The sequence below is a fragment of the Eubalaena glacialis genome, chromosome 7, assembly GCF_028564815.1.
Source record: "Eubalaena glacialis isolate mEubGla1 chromosome 7, mEubGla1.1.hap2.+ XY, whole genome shotgun sequence".
Lineage (NCBI taxonomy): Eukaryota > Metazoa > Chordata > Mammalia > Artiodactyla > Balaenidae > Eubalaena > Eubalaena glacialis.
The window spans coordinates 36,446,712-36,470,706 of NC_083722.1; the positions used below are offsets into that span (position 1 = coordinate 36,446,712).

At 37.4% G+C, this 23,995-nt stretch overlaps 1 protein-coding gene across 1 annotated transcript in view; it reads right to left on the reverse strand.

The window, feature by feature from the left end:
- The window catches only part of DNAH8 (dynein axonemal heavy chain 8), a 310,762-nt gene that overhangs the window by 221,440 nt on the left and 65,327 nt on the right, over positions 1 to 23,995 (reverse strand). Inside the window, exons 21-31 of the mRNA XM_061195092.1 lie at positions 22,312 to 22,387; positions 21,156 to 21,351; positions 19,380 to 19,576; positions 18,284 to 18,410; positions 17,214 to 17,449; positions 15,142 to 15,246; positions 10,963 to 11,076; positions 9,642 to 9,704; positions 6,189 to 6,289; positions 2,824 to 2,961; positions 2,420 to 2,660 (exon numbers count right to left, since the gene is read on the reverse strand). Of these exons, the coding sequence (XP_061051075.1) occupies positions 2,420 to 2,660; positions 2,824 to 2,961; positions 6,189 to 6,289; positions 9,642 to 9,704; positions 10,963 to 11,076; positions 15,142 to 15,246; positions 17,214 to 17,449; positions 18,284 to 18,410; positions 19,380 to 19,576; positions 21,156 to 21,351; positions 22,312 to 22,387 (1,594 nt within the window). The remainder of the gene's footprint in view (positions 1 to 2,419; positions 2,661 to 2,823; positions 2,962 to 6,188; positions 6,290 to 9,641; positions 9,705 to 10,962; positions 11,077 to 15,141; positions 15,247 to 17,213; positions 17,450 to 18,283; positions 18,411 to 19,379; positions 19,577 to 21,155; positions 21,352 to 22,311; positions 22,388 to 23,995) is intronic.

Consider the following 23,995-nt stretch of genomic DNA (forward strand, 5'->3'; position numbering starts at 1 on the left):
AGAACTAATAATTCAGTAAAGTTTCAGGATATAAAATCAATATACAAAAATCAGTTGCATTTTTATGCACTAATAATGAACTACCAGAAAGAGAAATTGAGAAAACTATCTCATTTACAACTGCATCAAAAAGAATAAAATACCTAGGAATAAATTTAACAAAAAGGTAAAAGACCTGTACACTGAAAACTATGATACATTGATGAAAGAAATTGAAGAAGGCACAAGTAAATGGAAAGATAGTCCATGTTCATGGGTTGGAAGAATTAATATCATTAAAATGTCTACATTACCCAAAGCAATCTACAGTTTCAAAGCAATACCTATCAAAATTCCAATGGCATTTTTCAAGAAATAGAACAAAAATTCCTAAAAATTTTATGAAACCACAAAAGACCCATAGAGCCAAAGAAATCTTGAGAAAAAGGAACAAAGCTGGAGGCATAATGCTTCTTGATTTCAAACTATATCAAAGTTACAGTAATCAAAAATGTATGGTATTGGCATAAAAACAGAGACAATGAAATAGAATAAACCCACATATGTATTTAATTAATTTATGAGAAAGGAGCTGGGAATATACAAGGAGGGAAGGACAGTCTCTTCAACATATGATGCTGGGAAAACTGGATAACCACATGCAAAAGAACGAAACTGGACCACTATCTTATACCATACAAAAAATTAACTCAAAATGGACTAAAGACTTGAACATAAGACCTGAAACCATAAAACTCCTGGAAGACAACCTTTGAAATCAGTCTTGGCAATGATTTTTTTGGACTTGACACCAAAAGCCAAGGTAACAAAAGCAAAAATAAACAAGTGGGACAGCATCAAACTAAAAAGCTTCTTACAGCAAAGGAAACCATATACAAAATGAAAAGGTAACCTACTAAACAGGAGAAAATATTTGCAAATCATAACTCTGATAAGGGGTTAATATCTAATATATATAAAGAACTCTTACAACTCAATAGCAAAAACAACCAATTTGATTTTAAAATGAGCAGAGGATCTGAATAGGCATTTTTCCAAAAAAAGACGTACAAATAGCCAACAGGTACATGAAAAGGTGCTCAACATCACTTATCACCAGGGAAATGCGAATCAAAACCACAATTAAATATCACCTCACATCTGTTGGAATACCTGTCATCGCAAAGACAAAACTTAGTGTTGGTGAGGATGTGGAGAAAAAGGAACCCTTGCATGGAAATGTAAATTGGTGCAGCCACTATGGAAGACAGTATGGAGGATCCTCAAAAAATTAAACATAAAACTACCATGTGATCCAGTAATTCCACTTCTGGATATTTATCTGAAGAAAACAAAAACACTAACTTGAAAAGATATATACATACCCATGTTCATTGTAGCATTATTTGCAAGAGCTAAGATGTGAAAACAACCTAAGTATCCATCAATGGGTGGATGGATAAAGAAAATGTGGTATATTTATATAAAATGGAATATTATTTAGATGTAAAAAGAAGGAAATCCTGCCATTTGTGACAACATGGATGAATGGACTTTGAGGGCATTATGCTAAGTGAAATGAGTCAGACAGAAAAAGACAAATACCATATGATCTCATTTATATGCAGAATCTAAACAAAAACAAAAAACCAGAAACATAGATATATGGAACAGATTGGTCATTGCCAAACAGTGTGGGTAAAATGGGTGAAGGTGATTAAAGAGTACAAACATCCAGTTATAAAATGAATAAGTTCTGGGCATGTAATGTATAGCATAGTGACTATAGTTAATAATACTGTATTGTATTTAAAAGCTGCTAAGAGAGTAGATCCTAAAATTTCTCATCATAGGAAAAAAATTGTAACTATATGTGGTGATGGATGTTAACTAGACATATTTTTGTGATCATTTCACAATATATACATATATTGAGTCATTATGTTGTACACCTGAAACTAATATGGTATAGATTATACCTCATTAAAAAAAAAAGGATTTGATGCAAACACTAAGCATAGAAAAAGGAAAAGAACCAATTAAAAATCTTGAAAAGGAAAAATATAATAATTTAAAATATTTAATAGACTAATAGTAAAAAAGCATAGAATTAGAAGTTTGAAAAATGTTCTGAGGAATTCACCAAGAACACAATACAGAAATAAACAGAATTTTTTAAATGGCGGTTTAGTTAAGGGACAAGGAGGATAGACTGAGGAGCTCCAAAACTAAAATATTTCAAATAATCATATTATCTTCTTGAGTTACAGCATTATTTTGCAAAATCAAGGAATGTTCAGGATCATTTCAAATTTTGAGGGTGCATTATATAGGGCAATCAATACACCCTCGAATAACATGTTTATTTGTACAGTTTTCAGAAAAGAAAAAGGAAAGATTCTTTAATAGATCATTTGTAAGACCTTATAATCTTATGTACCTCAATGTCATCCTTATTTTTAAGGAGTGGTGCTTCCATAATATTTCTAAGACAAAAAGAATCCGATTCCACATCAAATGGGGTTCCAGTTAACTCAGAGATTCGATCCCAGTGTCTCTGTTTCATTGCCCTATTGGTCATCATTTCTAGTAGAGGACATGACTCACTGAAATCATCAATTCTTTTTTTCAGATCCAAAAAAGCTTGCCAATCTTTAAGTCCTTTTGGCAGTTTACGACATCTTTCAGAAAAAAAAAGAAAAAATTATTTCATCTATACATTTCTCTGAAGAAGGTGTTATGAATATACAGCAATATATCAGAGGATAAATTCATTTGTGAAATACCTATGGGATCCTAAGATAGGCACTATAAACAGTTAAGTTTAATTCAATTGAAACTCACCTGTTTTGAAACTCCTGCAGTTCTGCATTAATTTTTTCAATGTCTACATCTCCCCAAAGTATTTCATAATAACCACTAATATTTCCCATTACAGTATCGTATAGTCCATACAGCTTCTGCAGCAAGTTGAGTTCCTTTCTGGAAACCAAATAATTAAGTCATTACATAACAGATATTTAAAAAATAAATTCCATTATTGGATAGGCAGAATTCATCTAATCAAATTATTTCACATATTATGTGTATCATATCTTATATACACCAACACGCATACACTCCTGTCAGTTTCCAAACACTTTATTAAAAGCTCCGTCAATTAAAGTTTATAGCTTTCAAATATTCCAAATTATACTATGACATGACATTAACAAATGGTTTGATTATTACAACCATACCAATCATTGCAAACAATCTGACCAAAATTTGTTAACGTGATCAAAGCTAAGGCTAAGGTTTTATTTGACTTTTTTCTTTCAAACGCAAGCTAGATTTTTATGATTATGTCTGCCTTTTAAGTCTGACTTTAAACATCACTTTCCTATCAAAAGCTTTCCCTCATGTGCCCAGATGGAGTTATATCCAAAACAAGAATAAAAGGAGGGATTCTGGGTCCAAGTAAAGGAAAATTTCTTCAGTGTGTAAAACACCAAAAACTGACCACTCAACAGAGTTTGTGGATTCTCCCAGGAATTCCTCAACCCTTAGCATACCATGAGGGTCCATTGAATCCAATTTTAGTTTTTTTATTTCTTGAGTAGTTCTAATTTTTTGTAAGGATTGAGAGTTACAACATTTATTATTTATTATAGATAATCAGCAACCAAAGATAAATTTGCTTATGTTTTTGATGGAGTAAAACTCATTCTATCTTGTGTTGGCCTAAAACAAAGAGACTGCCAGTTATTTCTCCAGAAAAAATGTGTTTACTCAGGATCAGTAGAAAATTGCAATTCTGGGTCTGCAACCATGGTGAGCCACGTGCAAGTCCCCAAATGGCAAGGGAAGGAGAATTCTTTTATAGAGGGGAATAGGAAGTTGGAGGGCTAGAGTAAACAGAGTCCATGGGTTTTCACTGGCTGAGTTGTTGCCAGGAGAGAAGAGGAGTCTTTCCTCTTGTTGGGCTCTGCTAATGTTGCAGAGCATGAAAGCTCCCCCTTCTTGTCTCCTGACTCTATTTAATTGAGGTTTCTGTTTATTAATTTTTTACTCTTGCAATTACCAAGGTGCACAGGACCTTTTTACAAATCTAAGATACATTCTGGAATCTTAGTTATTTTTTTTTTTCAGTTCTTGTTTCATTTTTCTAATTCATCATCCTAGAAATTATTTCATTATTAATCACTGATTATTCCCAATTAAACTAAAAATGACTAAAATAATAAGAAAAATGTATGATGAAATCTCTTATAAAGAGATGATGCAACAGTGAAAAAATAATCACTACTGCATCGTCCTTCAAATTTCTTATTGTGTTGCTAAAACATTGCATGATCTTTCAAGAAAGTATAAAAAGGAACTCTGGAGACACCATTTTTGTAGTCTTTTGATTTTTGTTTATTTAGCTTTCACTTAATACAGTTAAGAATTCAGTACTTTTCATTTTCTACCTAAAACAGCAAAAGAATAAAATCGACAAAGGAAGGTGCTTCCCAAGTATTGAACAGAAAAGAGACAGAAAGCAATGCTCTAGACTCTAATTTTGACAGTGAAACTGATTGTGTAAGTGAAATCTCAGACTTTTGCGTCTTTAGATGATAACCTAGATGGATTTTTTAAAATTCAATAATGTATGAGTGAAAGATATATTTCAATAGGGGCAAGGGCTGTATCACGCAGTATTTTGCAACAAGAACCTAGAGCAACCCATTTTGTGAAAAAGATAAGTGACAGTGTTCTTTCATTATTTATATGTTTACATAAATTTTATTTGATATATTCCACAAGAAGAAAAATGTTGAAAGGAGATATGTATTCAAAGGAAATAGATGATGCAGAAATGAAAAAGTTAATTGATCATTCAAATTTAAAAGTAAAGATTTTTGTATTTATAGTGCAAAAAAGATGTTGAACAAAATTATGACTGTATGAGTTTTCAACAGTTTTGAGTTTTAACCATGCAAGTGCAAGAAAAAACATAAGTAATGAGAAGCTAGAAGTTATTGAAGATGGATTTGAAACCTGGAATCACTGTTTACAGGATGGATATGCTCCAGGTTCATGCATGACAGCTAATGAGCTGCATTCAATAGTTGGTCTCCATTTCGTGTACATACGTCTTTAAACCAGGACATTATGGAGTAAAAGTTTGGGTTTTCTCTGCTTAAATTCTTATTAAATTTTCTAATAAAACTGCTTTTCACCATTCCTTTATTCTTACTTCTGAAAAGTATTCATAATTACTTAAAAACATAGAAAATTAAAAGGGTCCATTGGTCCAGAAGGTAAATGAGAATGATTAGTTTTCCTAGAATACTGCAGGTCAAAATAAAACACTGATTCTCAGACTGAGTGTGCAAAAGAATTAACTAGAGAGTTTAGAAAAATGCAGAATTGCTAGGACCCCATCCCGGAGATTCTGATTTAATGTCAGGGGAAAGGACCAGACATCGGCAATTCTAACACAATTAGTAATTGGGTTAAGCTTAGCAAAAGCCTATTTTTAGAAAAAAAAATACAAACCATCTTCCCTAAATGGCTGAGGTATTCATTTATCTTCAGACAATTTTAGGTACCTTGTGCCATGACATTTTCATGCTGGGACTTTGAAACAAGTCAACATAAAGTTCTAAAGCCAAGATCCTAATAAGCTAATACCACTGTTTTAATTTTGCCTTTGAAGAAAGTTATATTTAACATTCTACCAAAATATACTTGGTTAAATCCTAGATCCACTGTTTAAAAGCAACTGTTACTCTTTAAAATCAATTAAGTTCCTTGGCCTTCAATCTCAATGAATTCTATGCCTACCCAACGGGGAAAAGCACTTAGCATAAATGCAGTAAGCAGGAAGCAAGAGCCGAGGACGGCTATTCCTCTAAGCAAACAAAAGTTATCCGAAGTTGCAGTGCTTCTGCACAATTATTGACACTATTCAAAATCACGAAAAGAAAAAAAATAAAGCACAGGCTAAATATAGGCCATTAACGCCCAGAATTTTTGCAATGTGTTTTCTACTCCCCTAGAACATTTATTTTGTATATGGAGACTGTGCATCCAATGGGTCAGGAATAGCCAGGAATGGGGGGACTATTTAGGAGTTTGCCAAGCCAGACTCTTCTCTGCATGATGAAGGATTTAATGATGACATGATTCTTCTAATGGACAGTTAATTATTTATAATAAACTTGTCCAATTTCTAAACTTACCTAATTTTGTGTAAAACCTCATAGTCAGTCACAGGCAACCCAAAAAGTTGTTCACCAGATGAATACGTAACGAATTTCCTCCACAGATCATCAAAATTGGCCTATAAAAGGTTTTAAAATTATAGTAAGATGTAATAAATTCAGAGCCCATTAAAGTAGAATTCATTATAATCGGAATAAAAGCTACATTGAAGTTTATTGAATATTATCTATGAAACAAGGATTTGTGAAGCAAATTTATGCTGATAACAAGCTATCAGAGGAACAGTTAAGCACTTAGGAAAATTAACTTTCAAGCATTCTGAAAGTAATCATTTTATGTAAAATTATTTCCTTAATAAATGAAGTGGTCCCCAGACTTACATTTCAAGTTCCCATAAATACATCTGAAAGTAATGAAACTGCATTTTAAAAATTCTATAATTCAGACTTTTCTATTATTTTATCCTGGTCATCTCTCCTACACGGTTCAAACGAGTGAAGCATTGGTATAATCCATTCAACCTTGCTTTCTCTACAAGCAAGTCTATAAAATAAAGGATTCCATTTTAACACCATTTGAAATAACTCTAAATTTAAATCAGCAAAGTTAATGTTCAGGTCTTTTGAACTGGAATTTGAATCTCCTATACTTAGAATGCTAAGTATTAACAGTGTTAAAAGCACAAAAGCAAACAGAAATAATTCACTTGTGACAAGATATGTGTGCTCTACATAAATGGTATAACATATCAATAAGGATCCTAAATTCCCAGTCCTGGAAACTGTCTGGCATCAGACCTCACAGTGCTCAGATAATGATACAGATCTGACAGATACATTAGCACATCTTACAGGAGCCAAATCAGGAAGGTGTGAAGATGCAGGAGGAACTCCAACGAATTCTTCGTTCCTAGAGAGGAAGAGCCATTTTGCACTTTTTATATTCCTTGGTGGTTAGTATGGTGGTTACTCAATAAATGTACTGAACGAAAAGTCCATGGGACTATGTGGACATTAGGAAAGGAGAAACGAAAACTTCAAAGTTACCATACACTTAAAGGACGACATTTAAAATCTTGGGGTTTTCTTCGTGTTTTTTAAAATATTTATTTATTTATTTTTGGCTGCATTGGGTCTTTGTTGCTGCGTGCGGGCTTTCTCTGTTTGCAGTGAGCTGGGGCTAGTCTTCGTTGCGGTGTGCAGGCTTCTCATTGCGGTGGCTTCTCTTGTTGCAGAGCACATGTTCTAGTCGCGTGGACTTCAGTAGTTGTGGCACGTGGTCCCAGTAGTCGTGGCGCACGGGCTTAGTTGCTCCGTGGCATGTGGGATCTTCCCGGACCAGGACTTGAACCCATGTCCCCCGCACTGGCAGGCAGATTCCTAACCACCGCGCCACCAGGGAAGTCCCTAAAATCTTGTTAATGTGATGAAGACTACTGATGAATGCCAATCCCTCACTCCTTTTTCCACTCAGGTCCGAAATAATATAAAAAGCACCAGCCAACCAGGAAACAAAATGTCAGCTTTGTCAGCAGCCAAGTACCCAGTAACTCCCCAAATCAGAGTAAAGTTGCATCAGAAAACACCACTGGGACCTGAGATGAGGCTCCTGCTTCTTCCCCAGATCTAGATCTTGGGTACCTGCTTTGGAGGGGGGGAGGGAGAACACCTGTTTTTGAGAAGCGTTAGGTCTGCAAATCTGAGCCCCAGCCATGTATCCAGCCAGATCCTCAGCAAACAGGCTGCTCAGCTTACAAGCCCAGGCACAGGCAGAAAGAAGGTACAAGGAGGCAAAAGATGGGCCCTACATTGCCTTTTCAACGAAGTGAACACACCCCTAGTAAAAGGGTGGCTCATTAAAGTCCCAGTTGTTGACTGATACATTGATAACTCCCGAGGGAAAGACAAGGAAGGGGGGCGTCTATCTTCAGAATATATCCAGGCTCCAACCACTTTTCATCAACTCCAATGTCACCACTCTGGTCCAAGTTACTATCACCCCTCCCCTGGAATATTGCAATAGCCTCCTAATTAGTCTCCCTGCTTTTAGCCTTGACTTCCAATAATCTATTCTCAACGCAGTAGACAGGCTGGCCCATGAAAACATAAGATCATGTCACTCATCTCACTCAGAGTCAAAGCCAGTGCCCCTCAGGGGCTGGCAAGGCTTCTAACAGTCTGTCCTCTCCTTAGCTCTCTGGACTTAGTGCTACAACTATCTCCTTGCTCATTCTGTTCCAGCCATACTAATCTCCTGTTGCTTCTCTTACATGCTCTTACTTAGGGCTTTTGTACTGCTCTTCCCCTGCCTGGAAAGCTGCTCCTCCAGATAATCTGCCTGGCTCATTCTCTCACTTCCCCAGGTCTCTACTCAAATGTCACCTCTCAAGGAGGCCTTCCCTGGAGACCCTATTTTAAATTTCACCTCCACTTTACATACACACAGCCTAGCACTTTATGCCCCTTCCCTGCCTTTTCCCTTTTCCCTTGGCACTTATCACCATCCAACATTACTACCTATTGCTTTTATTGCTGAGAAGTTCCTCTTGGCTCAGCAAGCAGCCACCACATCAGTCTTAGTCCTGGCTCCTCCAGACAGGAAGGCCTCTCCCTGGGACCCTGGCTCCAAATCTGAGGACTTCAGGTAGTAAAGGATCAGAGTTTCCTCCAGGGTCCAGCATAAAGAGCTGGCAAGGGTGATGGGAGGAGCTGGTTTTAGTCAAAGAGTGACGGCCATAGTTCTGGAGAACCCCAACAATAACATGGGACTAGCCTTTTTATCTGAGGTGAAAGGCTTGTGCCTGCTGCATCCCACGAAAACCCTTGCCGGCACAAGGGTTATCTTACAGAAATCTACTGGGCCAGACCTACCCTCCTGCAACCAGGCAGCAGAGACACTGGGCTCAGGACAGATGATCTTGTCTACTTTGCATAAGTTTATTCCACTAGGGACCAGCTGCAATTCCTGCTTGCTCCAATGATCCTGAAGAAACACTTTTCTTATCAGGGTATGGCTTTTCTGTTTTAAAACACTCAAATCAAGGGAGATACTTGAAAATTAGATGTCATATGAAAAATTCCAGTTGGTTATGATGGAAAAAGCCTGAACTACCCCTACCAATCTCAGGAGAACCTGCAATTTAAGAGGTTCCATCCAAACTGACTGAAACTTTCTGGCAAAAGTGTGTATGGAACCAACCTGAACCATCCATGGAACCTACATATAAAGCAACAAAAACAAGACATAAGTAAAGGAATATTTAGAAATACCTACCCAGTATGTGGCAAAACTAAAGCATAAATTACAGAAAGCCTTCATATGGCTAGATTTGCTGCAAAACTTGCGTAATCCTAGTAAAGAAAACACTGGTTTTTGGACAACAGCTCTATATTTCCTGGTGGGATGACCGTGGAAGCCACCTAAGTATAAATGCAGGGAATGTAAATGTAACCAAAAAAATGTAGTTTTACCTGAAATATCTGTAACCTGTTGCTAGCTTCTTGGGGTGGTATATTTGGAACCATGGGTCCTTCCTGTAATGAATAATATAATCTGCATTTTAATTCCTAATCACATGTATTTATCTATTTATTAGGTTTATCTATTATTTCCTTTTAAACAAATAAACATGATTTTTAATTTACATGATCTAGTTTTGTCCTGTACATGAAGTTTTCATTTATTTTTTGCAACAGTTTTATTGAGATATAATTCACATATTATACAATCAACTCATTTAAAATGTACAATTCAACGGTTTTTATTATATTCACAGACTATGATAACACTCAATTTTAGTATATTTGCATCACTGTAACTTCCATTCATTTTTTAAAGGACCTTGACACAGCTAATAAAAAATGTGATTAAATTATATCCTATATGAAGTTCGTAACACAAGAGCTCTGTTTCATTTCATTTATGATTATAAATGATGATGCTGTGGTTGTGCATTAGAATAACTGAGATAGGGCTCTGAGAACAACCTCCTTTCACGAATAGTCCAGCCCAATATGGAAACAGAGACACACATAAGGTTGAATACTTGGAAGAAGCAGAAGGCGGTCTCTGGTGGCCATGAGCCAGAAAACAGCTGCAAAAAAGATCCCAAAGGGTCTGTACAATCATGAATATTATGGATATGCTAAATAATATGCCAGATTGCCAGTGTAATAGAATAATAGAGCAATAAAATGTTGACTAATCAAACCTAAAAGAGATGTTTAGTACACGTTAAAAAAAAGTGTTACAAAAGTAGTGCCAAGGGCTTAAATTATCTTATGATTTCAGATCTATTGTGACCACTAAAAGAAAGTAGAATATTTTAGGGGACTACATCCAACTTCTGAGTTTAACTTCAAAGAGGTCGACCATTAATCAGTCATTATACCAGGTTGAATAGTCTGTGGGACTGACCAAGGATGACATTTATTATTTATGTTCAGTGACCCTTTTGGTTCTCTAAGAGTTAGTGGGAAAAAAATCAGTTGCATAACCCTGGCATTAGGGCATTTATAGTTTCTTACAGCCTTCCAACAACTGTATTACATTTTTTGTTATGAGTATTCTGGTCTTGAGAAAGGACAAAAGCAGACTTTGTTCCTTCCACAATTTCCAAAGTTGTTGCTTAAAGGAAGAGCTATCCCCCCTTTTTAATAGCTGCAAATATGCAAAGATAGCCTCTTACATACAATGTACAAATCACAGTGTATTTCTCAGGGTTCATTACTTTCATCTCATATAAACATACCACCAAACATCTTAACACACAGCATGCAACACTTAAATTACCATCTCATATGCTTCTGCAAAATTCATTACATCCTCACGAAAAACTTCCACGGATTCAAGTAGACTACGTTTAAACTTTGGCTGCACTTGAACTAGTTCATCTTGTACAGAAACCTGGAATAAAAAAGAATATTCAATGTGAGAGTGAAAGTAATGTATTTAAATGAAAACTACAATTTTACTCCAGCAAGTTTGTTATCTCACAGATGTACTGTATGAACAAGGATGTCTCTGCAATGTTATTTGTTAAAAAAAAGAAAAACACAGAAATAAACAATCCAAATGCACCATCAAGAGACTCAAATCATTCTAGTTCATGACCCAAGAGGCAAAGCTATCTAACTGCAGTTAGGAAAACATTTTCTGGCTGACCCAGTTGAGGCCAAGGAAACAGTTATTACTACGGGCCCAGTCTGAGTCACATGCTGTCTCTGGGACCAGGCCACAGTCTGGGATTAACAATTTCTAGTAGGTTCACATGGTTCCAGTAATTGGAGCAGTTCCCTCTAAGAAAATGATATTACTCTAGGTTTAAAAAAAATAGCAAATGTCTTCCACAATGGTCTTCAAAGCTTCTGCTTAAACCTGCAATCATAATAGTTAGCACTTAATTCATGTTTTCTCTCTGCCAGGCTCTTTACATATGTTAACTCATTTAATGCTCACAACCATCCTGCGTGGTAAATACTAATATTATACCCATTTTACAAGTGAGAAACCAAGGCCCACAGAGACTAACTTCCTCAACGTCCTAGCACCAGTATGAGACAAGGTCAAGATTCAAAACCTGGCAGTGTGGTTCCAGGGCTCTTGCTCTTAACTGCTCTCAACAATAGCATCTTTCTGGATTGGAACATATACTGCTTTAAGCTTAATGGTGACTGTAGTAAAGACTGGGTCAGTAGGTTTAACACTAACAGAGAGATGGCAGAAAAACCCAAGTGAATCTGTTAAATTGAACAATAATAGAAAACTGGGCTTCACTAAATCTCAACAGAGGGCTCCCCATTTCCTTCCTAAGACTCACTGTCTAGACTAACCAGCAAGCACTTTTCAAAATAAGTGATTAGTCAATATTGAACTTAAATAGAAATAAGTATTGAAAAAGTATTTTATGTCCATCATCTCAAGCCTCATAACTGCATTTTTAAAAGCTTCTAAAATATTCCTAAAGGACCACATGAAGAAACTGAGAAACAAAGGTTATTAACTTGCATAAGATCACCCAACTGGCTGGTGGCAGAGCCAGAATCACAAGTCATGACCCCAAATTCAGCTCTGTGTCCTTGCTACTGTGCCTTGCTTCAATCTCAGTGACAAATCTTTCCATAAACAGGAAATTTTAAGCCAACATTAATTAATTAATATTCAATAAAATTTTTTAGTATAATTAAAGAATCTGGACCCTCCCTTGGGGTTCACTTTTAATGGCTAAATATTTACCAACTTCAAAAATGCTTAGAGAGAGATTTATAGCTATAAACGCCAACATTAAAAGAAAAAAGACCTCAAATCAGTAACCTAACCATCCACCTTAACAAACTAGACAAAGAAGAACAAACTAAACCCAAAGCAAGCAAAAGGAAGAAAATAATTTAAAAAGAGCACAAATAAATGATATAGAGAATAAGAAAACAATAGAGAAAATCAACAAACTAAAAGTTTCTTCTTTGAAAAGAGCAATAGAAGTGACAAAACTTTACCTAGTCTAACCTAGAATAAAGGAGAAAGGACTCAAATTACTAAAATTAGGAAAGAAAGAAGGGACATCACTACTTACTTTATAGAAATAAAAAGGATTATAAAGATACAATCAACAGAGTGAACAGGCACCCTATAGAATGGGAGAAAATATTTGCTAATCATATGTCTGATAAGAAGTTAATATCCAGAATATATAAAGAACTTCCACCACTCAACAGCAACAAAAAACAAACAACCCAACTTAAAACTAGGCAAGATATACAAATGGCCAAAAAGCATATGAAAAGATGCTCAACATCACTTTTCATTAGGGAAATGCAAATCAAAACCACAATGAGATACCACCTCACCCATTAGGATGCCTACTATCAAGGACACAGAAAATAACAAGTGTTGGTGAGCATGTGGAGAAATTGGAACCCTTGTGCACTGTTGCTGGGAATGTAAAATGGTGCAGCTGCTATGGAACACAGTACGGCAGTTCTAAAAAAGTGAAAATAGAATTACTATATGATCCAGGAATTCTATTCCTGGGTGTATCCAAAAGAACTGAAAGCAGGTCTCAAAGAGATTTCTGTACACCCATGTCCATAGTCGCATTATTCACAGCCAAAAGGTGGGAGAAACACAAGTGCCCATTGATGCATGAATGAATAAACAAAATGTGGTATATGCTGCATATGAGGGAATATTCTTCAGCATTGTAAAGGAAGGAAATTCTGACATACGCTACAACATGGATGAATCTTGAGGACATTATGCTAACTGAAATAAGTCAGTTACAAAAAGAAAAATATTGTATGATTTCACTTATATGAGGAAACTGAAGTAGTCAAATTCATAAAGACAAAGTAGAATGGTAGTTTCCAGGAACTGGGGAAAGGGTGAAATGGGGAATTGTTGTTTAATGGGTAGTTTCAGTTTTGCAATATGAAAAAGTTCTGGAGATTGGTTGCACAACAATGTGAACACACTTAACACTACTGAACTCTACACTTAAAAATGATTAAGATGGTAAATTTTAGGTTATGTGTATTTTACCACAATTTTATTAACCTTAGTACAAAGCTACTATAATCAAGACTGGCATAGGGGTAGACATATGGATCAACAGAATAGAACTGACAGTCCAGAAATAAACCCTTACACTTATGGTTAATTGATTTTCTCCAGGGTGCCAAGACAATTCATTGGTGAAAGGATAGTCTTTACAACAAATGGCACTGAGACAACAGGATATCCACATGCTTTTACATGACGCTGGACCCCTAACTCACACCATATACAAAAATTAACTCAAAATGTATCAAAGACCTAAATGTAAGGGTAAAATTATAAAACTCTCATAAGAAAACACAGTAGTGACCCTTCATGACCCTGGATTAGGCAATGGCTTCCTACATACAGTACCAAAACACAAGCAATGGAAGAAAAAATAGACAAATTGGACTTTATCAAAATTTAAAATTTTTGTACTTCAAAGGACACCATCAAGAAAGTGAAAAAACCCAACAAATGAGAGAAAATGTTTGCAAATCCTTTGATTAAGGGACTTACATCCAGAATATATAAAGAACTCTTACAACTCAAAGAGACAACCCAATTTAAAAAACAAGGAAAGGATTTAAATTCACCTTTCTTCAAAGAAGATATACAAATGGCCGATAAGTACATGTAAAGATACTAAGAATTATTAGACATTAGGAAAATGAAGTACTGGTACGTGAGACAATATGGATAAACCTTGACGACATTATTGTAAGTGAAAGAAGCCAGTCACAAAAGACTACATATTATATGATTCTATCTACATTAAGTGTCCAGAAAAGGCAAATCCATAGAGACAAAAAGTAGTGGTTGCCAGGGGCTGGGGTAAGGAGGAAAATGAGGAGTGATTACTAATGGGTATGGGGTTGCTTTTGGGGTGAAGAAAATATTCTAAAATTAGATAATGATGATTGTCATGCAACTCTGTGCATATATTAACAATCACAGAATTGTATACTTTGAAATGGTAAATGTTATAGTACGTGGATTATATCTCAATAAAGCTTTTAAGGTAATATATACTGAGCTTTTTAAAGGTTTGAAATGTATTTTTTTCTGGAGATAGTGACTTAATAAAAAAGTAAGAATTGGGACTTCCCTGGTGGTCCAGTGGTAAAGAATCGCCTTCCAACGCAGGGGACGCGGGTTCAATCCCTGGTCAGGGAACTAAGATCCCACATGCTGCGGGGCAACCAAGGCCACGCACCACAACTACTCAGCTTGCCCGCCTCAGCGAGAGAGCCTGCGTGCCGCAGACTACAGAGCTCACGTGCTCTGGAGCCCACACACCGCAACTAGAGAAGAGAAAACCCGCACGCACGCCACAACTAGAGAGAAGCCCATGCGTCACAGTGAAGAGCCAGCATACCGTAACTAAGACCCAACACAGCAATAAAAAAAAAAAGTAAGAATTAAATTTGTACTTACAGCTTTACTCTGCAATTTGTTGAAAGAATATCTCAAGGTATCAACTGCTTCTGATTCTTCTTTGGTTACTTCAACTTCAAATCTGTTTAAAATAGCATAGGCTTCCTGTGGGGTGGGGGCAGAGTTCAGAAACATCACAAGGAATATAATTGCCAAATGACTTAGATGCCTTCTAAAGACACATTCCTATGTCTTCAAAGACTAGAAGAATGGGTCCCAAAATTAAACGTGTATAAAAAGGTCCTTCAGATTATCACTTACATCAGATATTGACTCTAGATCCCAGGCCCTGAAATCTGAACTTAATAAGCACCAAGGTGATTCTGGTGGAGAGTAGGCAAATCGCTTTGAGATACTATCCTAGGAAAAACTCCCTGGAATAATTTTCTGCCTCTTTCCTCCGTGATCTTGTGACAACACTGTGCAAAATGTTTTCTCATACTCTATTGAAATATGGGTTGGCTATATAAGGAATGGAATGAAATGATGATGTGGGAGATATTCTGAAGAACAGAAACTAATGAACAAACAAAACAAAACAAAAACAAATTCATAGATACAGAGAACAGATTGGTGGGTAACTAGAGAGGAAGGGGATTGGAGGACGGTGAAATGGGTGAAGGGGATCAACTGTATGGTGATAGATGGTAACAAGACTTACAGTGGTGATCACTTTATAGTGCATACAAATATTGAATTATAATGTTGTACACCTGAAATTTGTATAATGTTATATACCAATTTTGCCTAAATTTTTTAAAGTGATGAGTTGGCAATTGGCTTTACCAAAAGAATTTATGCTGAAAAACTGAGCTTCGGCAGTCAGGGAAAAATGATATGATAATTTGTTAAATCTTGAGAAGCGAGTGGTCAGCATTCAAAATACCCAAATACTAAGATTTAAAGAAGTAGTAAAGGTATGAATTTCATTAGCTCCCAAAGTGTATAAACTCTAAATGGGTTCAAGAAAGCAATGCACAGTCATGAACACTGGGTACCAAAAGGAGGCAGGGGGAGTGCCAGTTCCCCAGGTTTGCAGGCTATAAGGGAGTGCATTGTCCACAGAGAATTTAAAAAACAGTAATAAAACGAACTGAGTCTGATTTTTATTATCACCATGAGCCAGAAATTCTAAATATTAGTCATAAGTACTTGTGAGAGACAGAATAACAGCCTCCCCAATGTTATCCACACCCTAATCTCCAGAATCTGTGAATATGTCACCTTATGTGGCAAAAGGGACTTTGCAGATATGATTAGTAAAAGAATTTGACATGGGGAGATTATCCTGTATTAGCCATGTGGGCCCAATGTAATCACAGAGGTCCATTTAAGGGAAAGAGGGAGGCAGGAGATTCAGAGTCAGAGATGTGGTGACAGAAGCAGGGGTAGGAGTGATGGCACTGCTGGAAGGGAGCCAGGAGCCAAGGAATGCAAGCAGCCTCTAGAAGCTGGACAAAGCAAGGAAAGGATTCGTCCCTAGAGCCCCTGATGACATGTTGATTTTAGCCCCGTAAGACCCATTTTCATACTTCTGACCTCTACAACTATAAAACAATTTGTTTTAAGCCATTAAGTTTACGGTAATTTGTTATAGGAGCAACAGGAACTAAAACAGTACTCTTCCCTAAAAACATCTCTTGTTGATATAAATTCCAACAATTTACTATTGAGCCTAAGTGGACCACTCGCACCATCTGCCCATGGTATGCTGCTGGTCACAGGTGAGACACATAACTGGTTTCTAAGGAAAGCCAAAGATATTTGGGGAACTTGCCTAACATGTCAGGACTGAAGTGAGAGAATACAACCATTCTTTTCTGTAAAATGTAAGTGCCAGCATAAAAAAAATGAACACTGTCTAGACCAGTACATCATTATGAATATATTAATATTCCTTCATATATTGTTCACTGTTGATAATTGTCAAAATCCCTCCAAGGACATCAACATCAGAGAGGAAAAATAGGCAGACTGTGCCATAAAATAGATGAAGAAATCAACTTTTTAGTGTTTCTCTATTTTTTTAAAAAAATACCATTTCAAGAAAGAAAAATGCAATCATTTCTTACTTCAATTGGTCCCAAAGTCATGTCCATTTGAATTTCATTATCACGGATACAAGACAAGGCTTCCATTGCAAACCTGACATCATCTAAATCACGAATAGGTCTAGATAACTTTTTCAAGTATTCATTGATAAATGCTATCATGTCTGACATTTTCTTTTTGTATTCTTCATTCAAATATCGACAGAGTAGCATCTTCCATGCCTTAGCCTCAACTGATAAGGCCAATTTCATTGGCTCTGGTGAAGACAAGAAAAGGTCAAAATAAAATACAACTGACATTCTGAAACAATTCACTTTATGTGTAATCTGAGCATCTATAACTGCACTGTCCATTTGATGGCCACTAGCCACACTGAGCACTTGAAATGTAGTTAGTCTGTAGTTCGTCTGAATTAAATGTTCTGTAAGGATTTTGAAGACTTAATTCCTATCCTGGTGGAGTATATTAAGCCATTCATGAGAAAGACACTGAAGTCAATGGAGAAGAATTTTGGAAATTAGTTCTAGCACTATCCAATGTGAACCTTGCTCTGTTTCTGGCCATCCCATTAGAAGCCTTCACTCATTTCCCCAATTTCCTCTAGGTAACCCCTATATGAGACCAGCAGCCTACACTGTTGAAAACACTGTGCCTGTCTAATACAGCTCTCCCTCACTACAGTTAGCAGTAGAGTCAGCTTGGGCTTTTGATTTCAGACATTAAGTGGTTGTCTCATAATCCTCTGATACTCTAACCCCAACTGGACTAACTTCTCAGGAGACCTCAAACTGTTTTGACTCTTATCCCATGTACACAATCCCCTCCTCACAGTAACCTGTAGTTCCCCCTGTAGTTTTAGTTGTTTGAGTGCCAATTTAGTATCAAGTACATTAAGTCACTTTGGTATAATATTATATATACATAATATATGATAATATATAATATATATAGCATATATATGAACAATATTGGTGGTCCAGAAATACTTAATATTTATAATATTGTACCAAGGTAGCTTAATAACTGCTTTCTAAATGAAGTAACATTTCATGTGAAAATACAGACACTTTACATAATATTTATAAAATACCTGTATGCAATTCAAGTGCTCCTACAACTATAATAGGCTTCAACTCATCAATCTCCTGCTCAAAAGTAGCATAGTGTAGAATTTCGGATCTGATTTCAGTCAGAGAGGGGTTGTTAGCCAAAAACTCCTGTAGCAAGGAAAGAATCAACATTTTCTTCGGCTTTTTGACAATGTAAATCTTACGCCTCTAATAGTTGAATTAGAAAACTGCATCTGCTTATATATTTTTCCTCTTGTGTGTGCTATCAGGCCAGTGGCTCGGTAGAGAAAGGGATGAACAGTTAGCACTGAAAGAGGAAGCTATGTGAGGGAATTTCACATTTCTGAATGGTTATTCAGAGTTCTAAACTTTCCTTGAGTCTCTAACCAAATATACAGCTGAGCCTATGTAAGCTGGACACACCCTTGAATACCCGGCCTCTGGGCATGTCTGGAACATAATTAGTACTCAAATGTTTAAGCAAATTAAACAAAATCTGCCTGAACCTCATTATTATCAACTGCCCCAGTGTCAATGTGAGAATTATGCAAGACATGATGTGTTAGGTGTGTGGCATTTACAGGTTCTCGGCCTCTGTTCTTGAGTTCTCATCATTATCACTGATGTTTTCTTGGTCTTCCCACCGGAGTTAGAGATAAACAATACAGAGTGAAGTAAGTCAGAAAGAGAAAAACAAATATTGTATGCTAACACATATATATGGAATCTAAAAAAAAAAAAAAGGTTCTGAAGAACCTAGGGGCAGGACAGGAATAAAGACGCAGACATAGAGAACGGACTTGAGGACACGGGGAGGGCAAAGGGTAAGCTGGGACGACGTGAGAGAGTGGCATGGACATATATACACTACCAAATGTAAAATAGATAGCTAGTGGGAAGCAGCTGCATAGCACAGGGAGATCAGCTCGGTGCTTTGTGACCACCTAGAGGGGTGGGAGGGAGACACAAGAGGGAGGGGATATGGGGATATATGTATACATATAGCTGATTCACTTTGTTATACAGCAGAAACTAACACAACATTGTAGTGCAATTATACTCTAATAAAGGTGTTAAAAAAAACACCAAACTGCATCACAAGTAGCGGAAACATACCTTCACTTTCACGTCTCGGTCCTCTGTCCAGAGCGTCTTGTACTTTTGAAAGTCCTGCAGGGCCTCATGAGCCACCTTTCTGAGAGAATTCACAGAGGAAGAAAGGAGGAGGACCAGCTTGGAAATATCTTTGTGCTCTGCCACACCTGGATAAAAATTCTTCAGCTTCCGTGCGGGGATAATTTCTTCAAAAGATTCTGAAAAAAGACATTTTTATACTATAGATAACTCCTATATTCAACTTTAAATACTATCAATTGTAATATTTATAGACTTTTTAAACTTTATTTTCTTAAAGACCCCCCCACCCCGTTCCAAGTAATTAAGAGCTATTCTCTCATTAGCTTCACTTACTCTTATTAAACTACTGTGTCAGATTTTGAGGTCTAGGTTTCTTTAAAATGGGGAAACTGTTATTCAGAGGAGAGAACTGAAAGACACTGATTAACCACTCCCCCAAAACAAAACGTCCTCCAAGGAAAGATCAGAAGAGTTGAAATTGCTACCCTACAGAACAGGCTTGTGGTTAAAGGAGAGCCACTACGTTTACTACCCAAATGACCTTAAGCCAATTATTTAATCTTCATGGAAATACTTGTGAGGATTAAATGAGACAACATATGCTTGTCTTCAACTCAGCATCTGGTATATAAAGATCACACAACCACCATTAACCACCATGATAAACATCTCTTGCCGAAACCTAGTCATGTCACAGCCTTGACTGAAACTCTCAAGTATTCTCCATCAAGCAGAGACCATATGGATACTTTTGTTTGGCCCAAACAATTCCTTACTTTTTTAAAGCAGTTGTTAACAATTAAAAAATCATGAGATTTCATGAAAAATTCCAGATTGCCACCTTCTCTTTTAAAATGGTTTAATCTGGTATTCTTGTATGGCAACAGTTAGCTGAAGTATCAATAAATGATACTTACTTGGGGTGGGGTGGAAGAAAAGCGGAGATGTTGATCAAAGGGTACAAACTTTCACTAATATGATGACTAAATTCTAGAAACATAATGTGTAGTATGGTGACTATAGTTAATAATAATGTATACTTGAAATTTGCTAAGAGAGTTGACCTCAAGTGTTCTCACCACACACACAAAAAATGGTTAACTATGGGAGGTGATGAATATGTTATTTACTTTGATTGTGGTAATCACTTCACAAAGGTATACGTACATCAGAACATCATGCAGTACACCTCAAATATGTATAACTTTTGTCAAAAATAAATAAATAAAAATGTTAATGTGGCAGAACAGCAAAAAAAGAAAAAAAGAATTTGGCTTTCTATACAAGAAAGTATCCAAAAATGTCTATGGAATTTTGGGTCAGTGTCATATCACACTCATAATTATTTAAGGGAATAGCTTATATATATTTCATGTACAAAGAACACATGACCCAGATTTTCTAAGCACCATGTTCTAGCAAACTAAGTTTATCAGATCAAATACAATGCTGAAAATAGAATTAGTTCTAAGGTTTATTTTCATTTTTAACTTTGAATCTGAGACTATGGTAGTAGAACAGTGATAAATATCTTTGTTCACCCATGATCAAAATCTGAAATGTCTGCATGCTATGTTTAAGATGGAAGATGGAGAACACTAGTTTTTTTTAATGTAAAGTTTAACCAATCCACATATAAAAATGAGTTTAAAAATATCTACAGGCTGTCATACCCAGGAAGAATCAGAAAGACCATTTACTAACTGTTATAGTTCTAAGACTCTATTCATCTGAGATTTGTTTTAACATTCTTACTGTCTTCCTTCTTCAACTGCTTTCCTGTGCTCGGATGGGTCCCGTCAGTAGTGGTATGGGAGAGGTTGCTAATGACAGTCTTGATGTGACGGGTCTGCTGTTGCCCCCAGTGAGCCACTCCTCTGCTGACCTCCAGGGTTAACTGGATCATACGGTTAATGGTTTGTTGAATGTCATCCAAACTAGGAACCATTACCTGTGGAAAGAAGAAACAAGTTCCTGGTGCTGCCGCCACATACAAATCCATCCCTCTGATTCTCACCACACCTGTTCCCCACTGAGCAGGGAAAGCCTCCGCTGGCCCAGTGGAAGGCTGCTTCGAGGAGAGGGATGGTAGAGGAAGGTAGGCTGCAGACTTTACCGATCTTCAAGCTTTCCTATTCTACCAATTCCTGCAGGCAGAAAGGTCAAACATAGTACTTGCCATCCTTTCCCTGTGAGGGTGGCTGGATGCAGCCAAATATTGTGGGCAGGTGTTGGATGTCCATGAAGCAGAGTAACTGAAGAAACTATACTGCCAAGATTTTGACCTCAGTTCTTTGAAATGCACCAAATAAGCCAAGAAGTTGTCCTCCAGGAGGCCAGACTGTGTAGATGTGGTGTCAGGTGAGCCATAGATTGTTCCTGCCTGGCCTTAACCCTTGGCTCGTCACAGAATGCACCTCAGTCATCCTGTATGGCTTGGTGTTCCAGATGCCAATAAGCAGCCAGAGGGGTGGTAGAGAAAAGTGCCCTAAGAAGGCACAAGGGACCCATGAACTCAGGGCACAGGCTCTCTCTTTCTTTCTTTGTTTCTATTCTGCCATGGGTTGTCTTACAGTTGGGTGTTCAGTATAGGGATTTGGACTTCTGAGATGGCCTTATTTAGATAATTTAATGTCTGAAGTAAGAAAAAGCAAGATGATTTGTAGGGTACTTGCTAACTGATAGCCCAACAGATACTTAACTCTTACACCAACCTTCAATACACCATGAGCTCTGCAGAAGTAATTTTTATAATAGATATAAATGATACACTTTGATTTTTGTTAAATACGGAGGTGAAGTCAAAAAGCACAGAGGACCAAGAGATTAAATAAAAGTTCAGTTCTAATGCTTTACTTCTTAAATACATTAGCAAAATATCACTGTATTAACTTGAATATTTAATACTTACCACATTAGGAATCACAAGATGTACTTCAGATTTTAGGAAGGAAATAACATCTTCTGACCGCTTTCGTCCATAAGGGCTGTAATAAGATGGACATTTAACTTACAAACCTTAACCAAAAATTTCATAAATAGCTTGGTTATGCTACAAGTTTCAATTCTAAAAAAATAAAGACAATTTTCAAAATACTGAATTAATGAAGAGAATGTTATTTACAATGGAACCATAAATTTCATAAACTAGTTCGTAAATTAAGAACACTGAATGATTTAATATTCTTTGAAGTGAAATACTAGTCTCCTACCCATTTTCTAGTATTTTAATGTTGCTTTCTCTCAGTAAAGTACCACCTAATAATGTTTACTAAAAGCATCCTTTTTCCCAGCCCCACAACGGATGCTGAAAATCACCAACAAAAAGCATATGACTTCATATACTTTATTTTTTTGTGTGTACAAGATTAAACAGGAGGTTTCTAGTCAAAACCTTCTAAAAACTGCCTTTTTAAACAATATCAGTTATGCTCAGACAGAAGTACAGACACACAGACAGACACATGAGTGCAATTAATGAATGACACATATCAGCGCTGCAAATTAGTTTGGTTATCTCCCTCTGCCTGATCTCTGTCCCCATCCCAGACAAAATTATAATAAATGTAAACTTTCCATAGCAAGAAATGTTATCATTACTGAAAACCTACACCTCCATTCATAACTACAAGCAGACTGGGGGGAAAAATAATCACAAGAAACATAAAGCCTCCACATTCACAGTGGAGACCCAACTTTAGCATTCAGGGTCAATGGTTCCCAGATAAACATATTATTGCAAGGAACTCTTTGAACTAAAAGCAAGCAAGCGGAGGAGAGCTTAAAGATGGCGGAAGAGTAAGACTCGGAGATCACCTTCCTCCCCACAAATACATCAGAAATACATCTACATGTGGAACTGCTCCTATAGAACACCTACTGAACGGTGGCAGAAGACCTCAGACTTCCCAAAAGGCAAGAAACTCCCCACGTACCTGGGTAGGGCAAAAGAAAAAAGAAAAAACAGAGACAAAAGAATAGGGACAGGACCTGCACCAGTCGGAGGGAGCTGTGAAGGAGGAAAGGTTTCCACACACTAGGAAGCCCCTTCGCGGGCGGAGACTGCGGGTGGTGGAGGGGGGAGCTTCGGAGCCGCGGAGGAGAGCGCAGCAACAGGAGTGCGGAGGGCAAAGCGGAGAGATTTTTCCACCCGCACAGAGGAATGGTGCCGACCAGCACTCACCAGCCCGAGAGGCTTGTCTGCTCACCGGCCGGGGCGGGCGGGGGCTGGGAGCTGAGGCTCAGGCTTCGGTCGGATCCCAGGGATAGGACTGGGGTTGGCGGCGTGAACACAGCCTGAAGGGGGCTAGTGCGCCACAGCTAGCCAGGAGGGAGGCCGGGAAAAAGTCTGGAGCTGCCGAAGAGGCAAGAGACTTTTTCTTCCCTCTTTGTTTCCTGGTGCGCGAGGAGAGGGGATTAAGAGCGCCGCTTAAAGGAGCTCCAGAGATGGGCGCGAGCCGCGGCTATCAGCGCGGACCCCAGAGACGGGCATGAGACGCTAAGGCTGCTGCTGCCGCCACCAAGAAGCCTGTGAGCAAGCACAGGTCACTATCCACACCGCCCCTCCCAGGAGCCTGTGCAGCCGCCACTGCCAG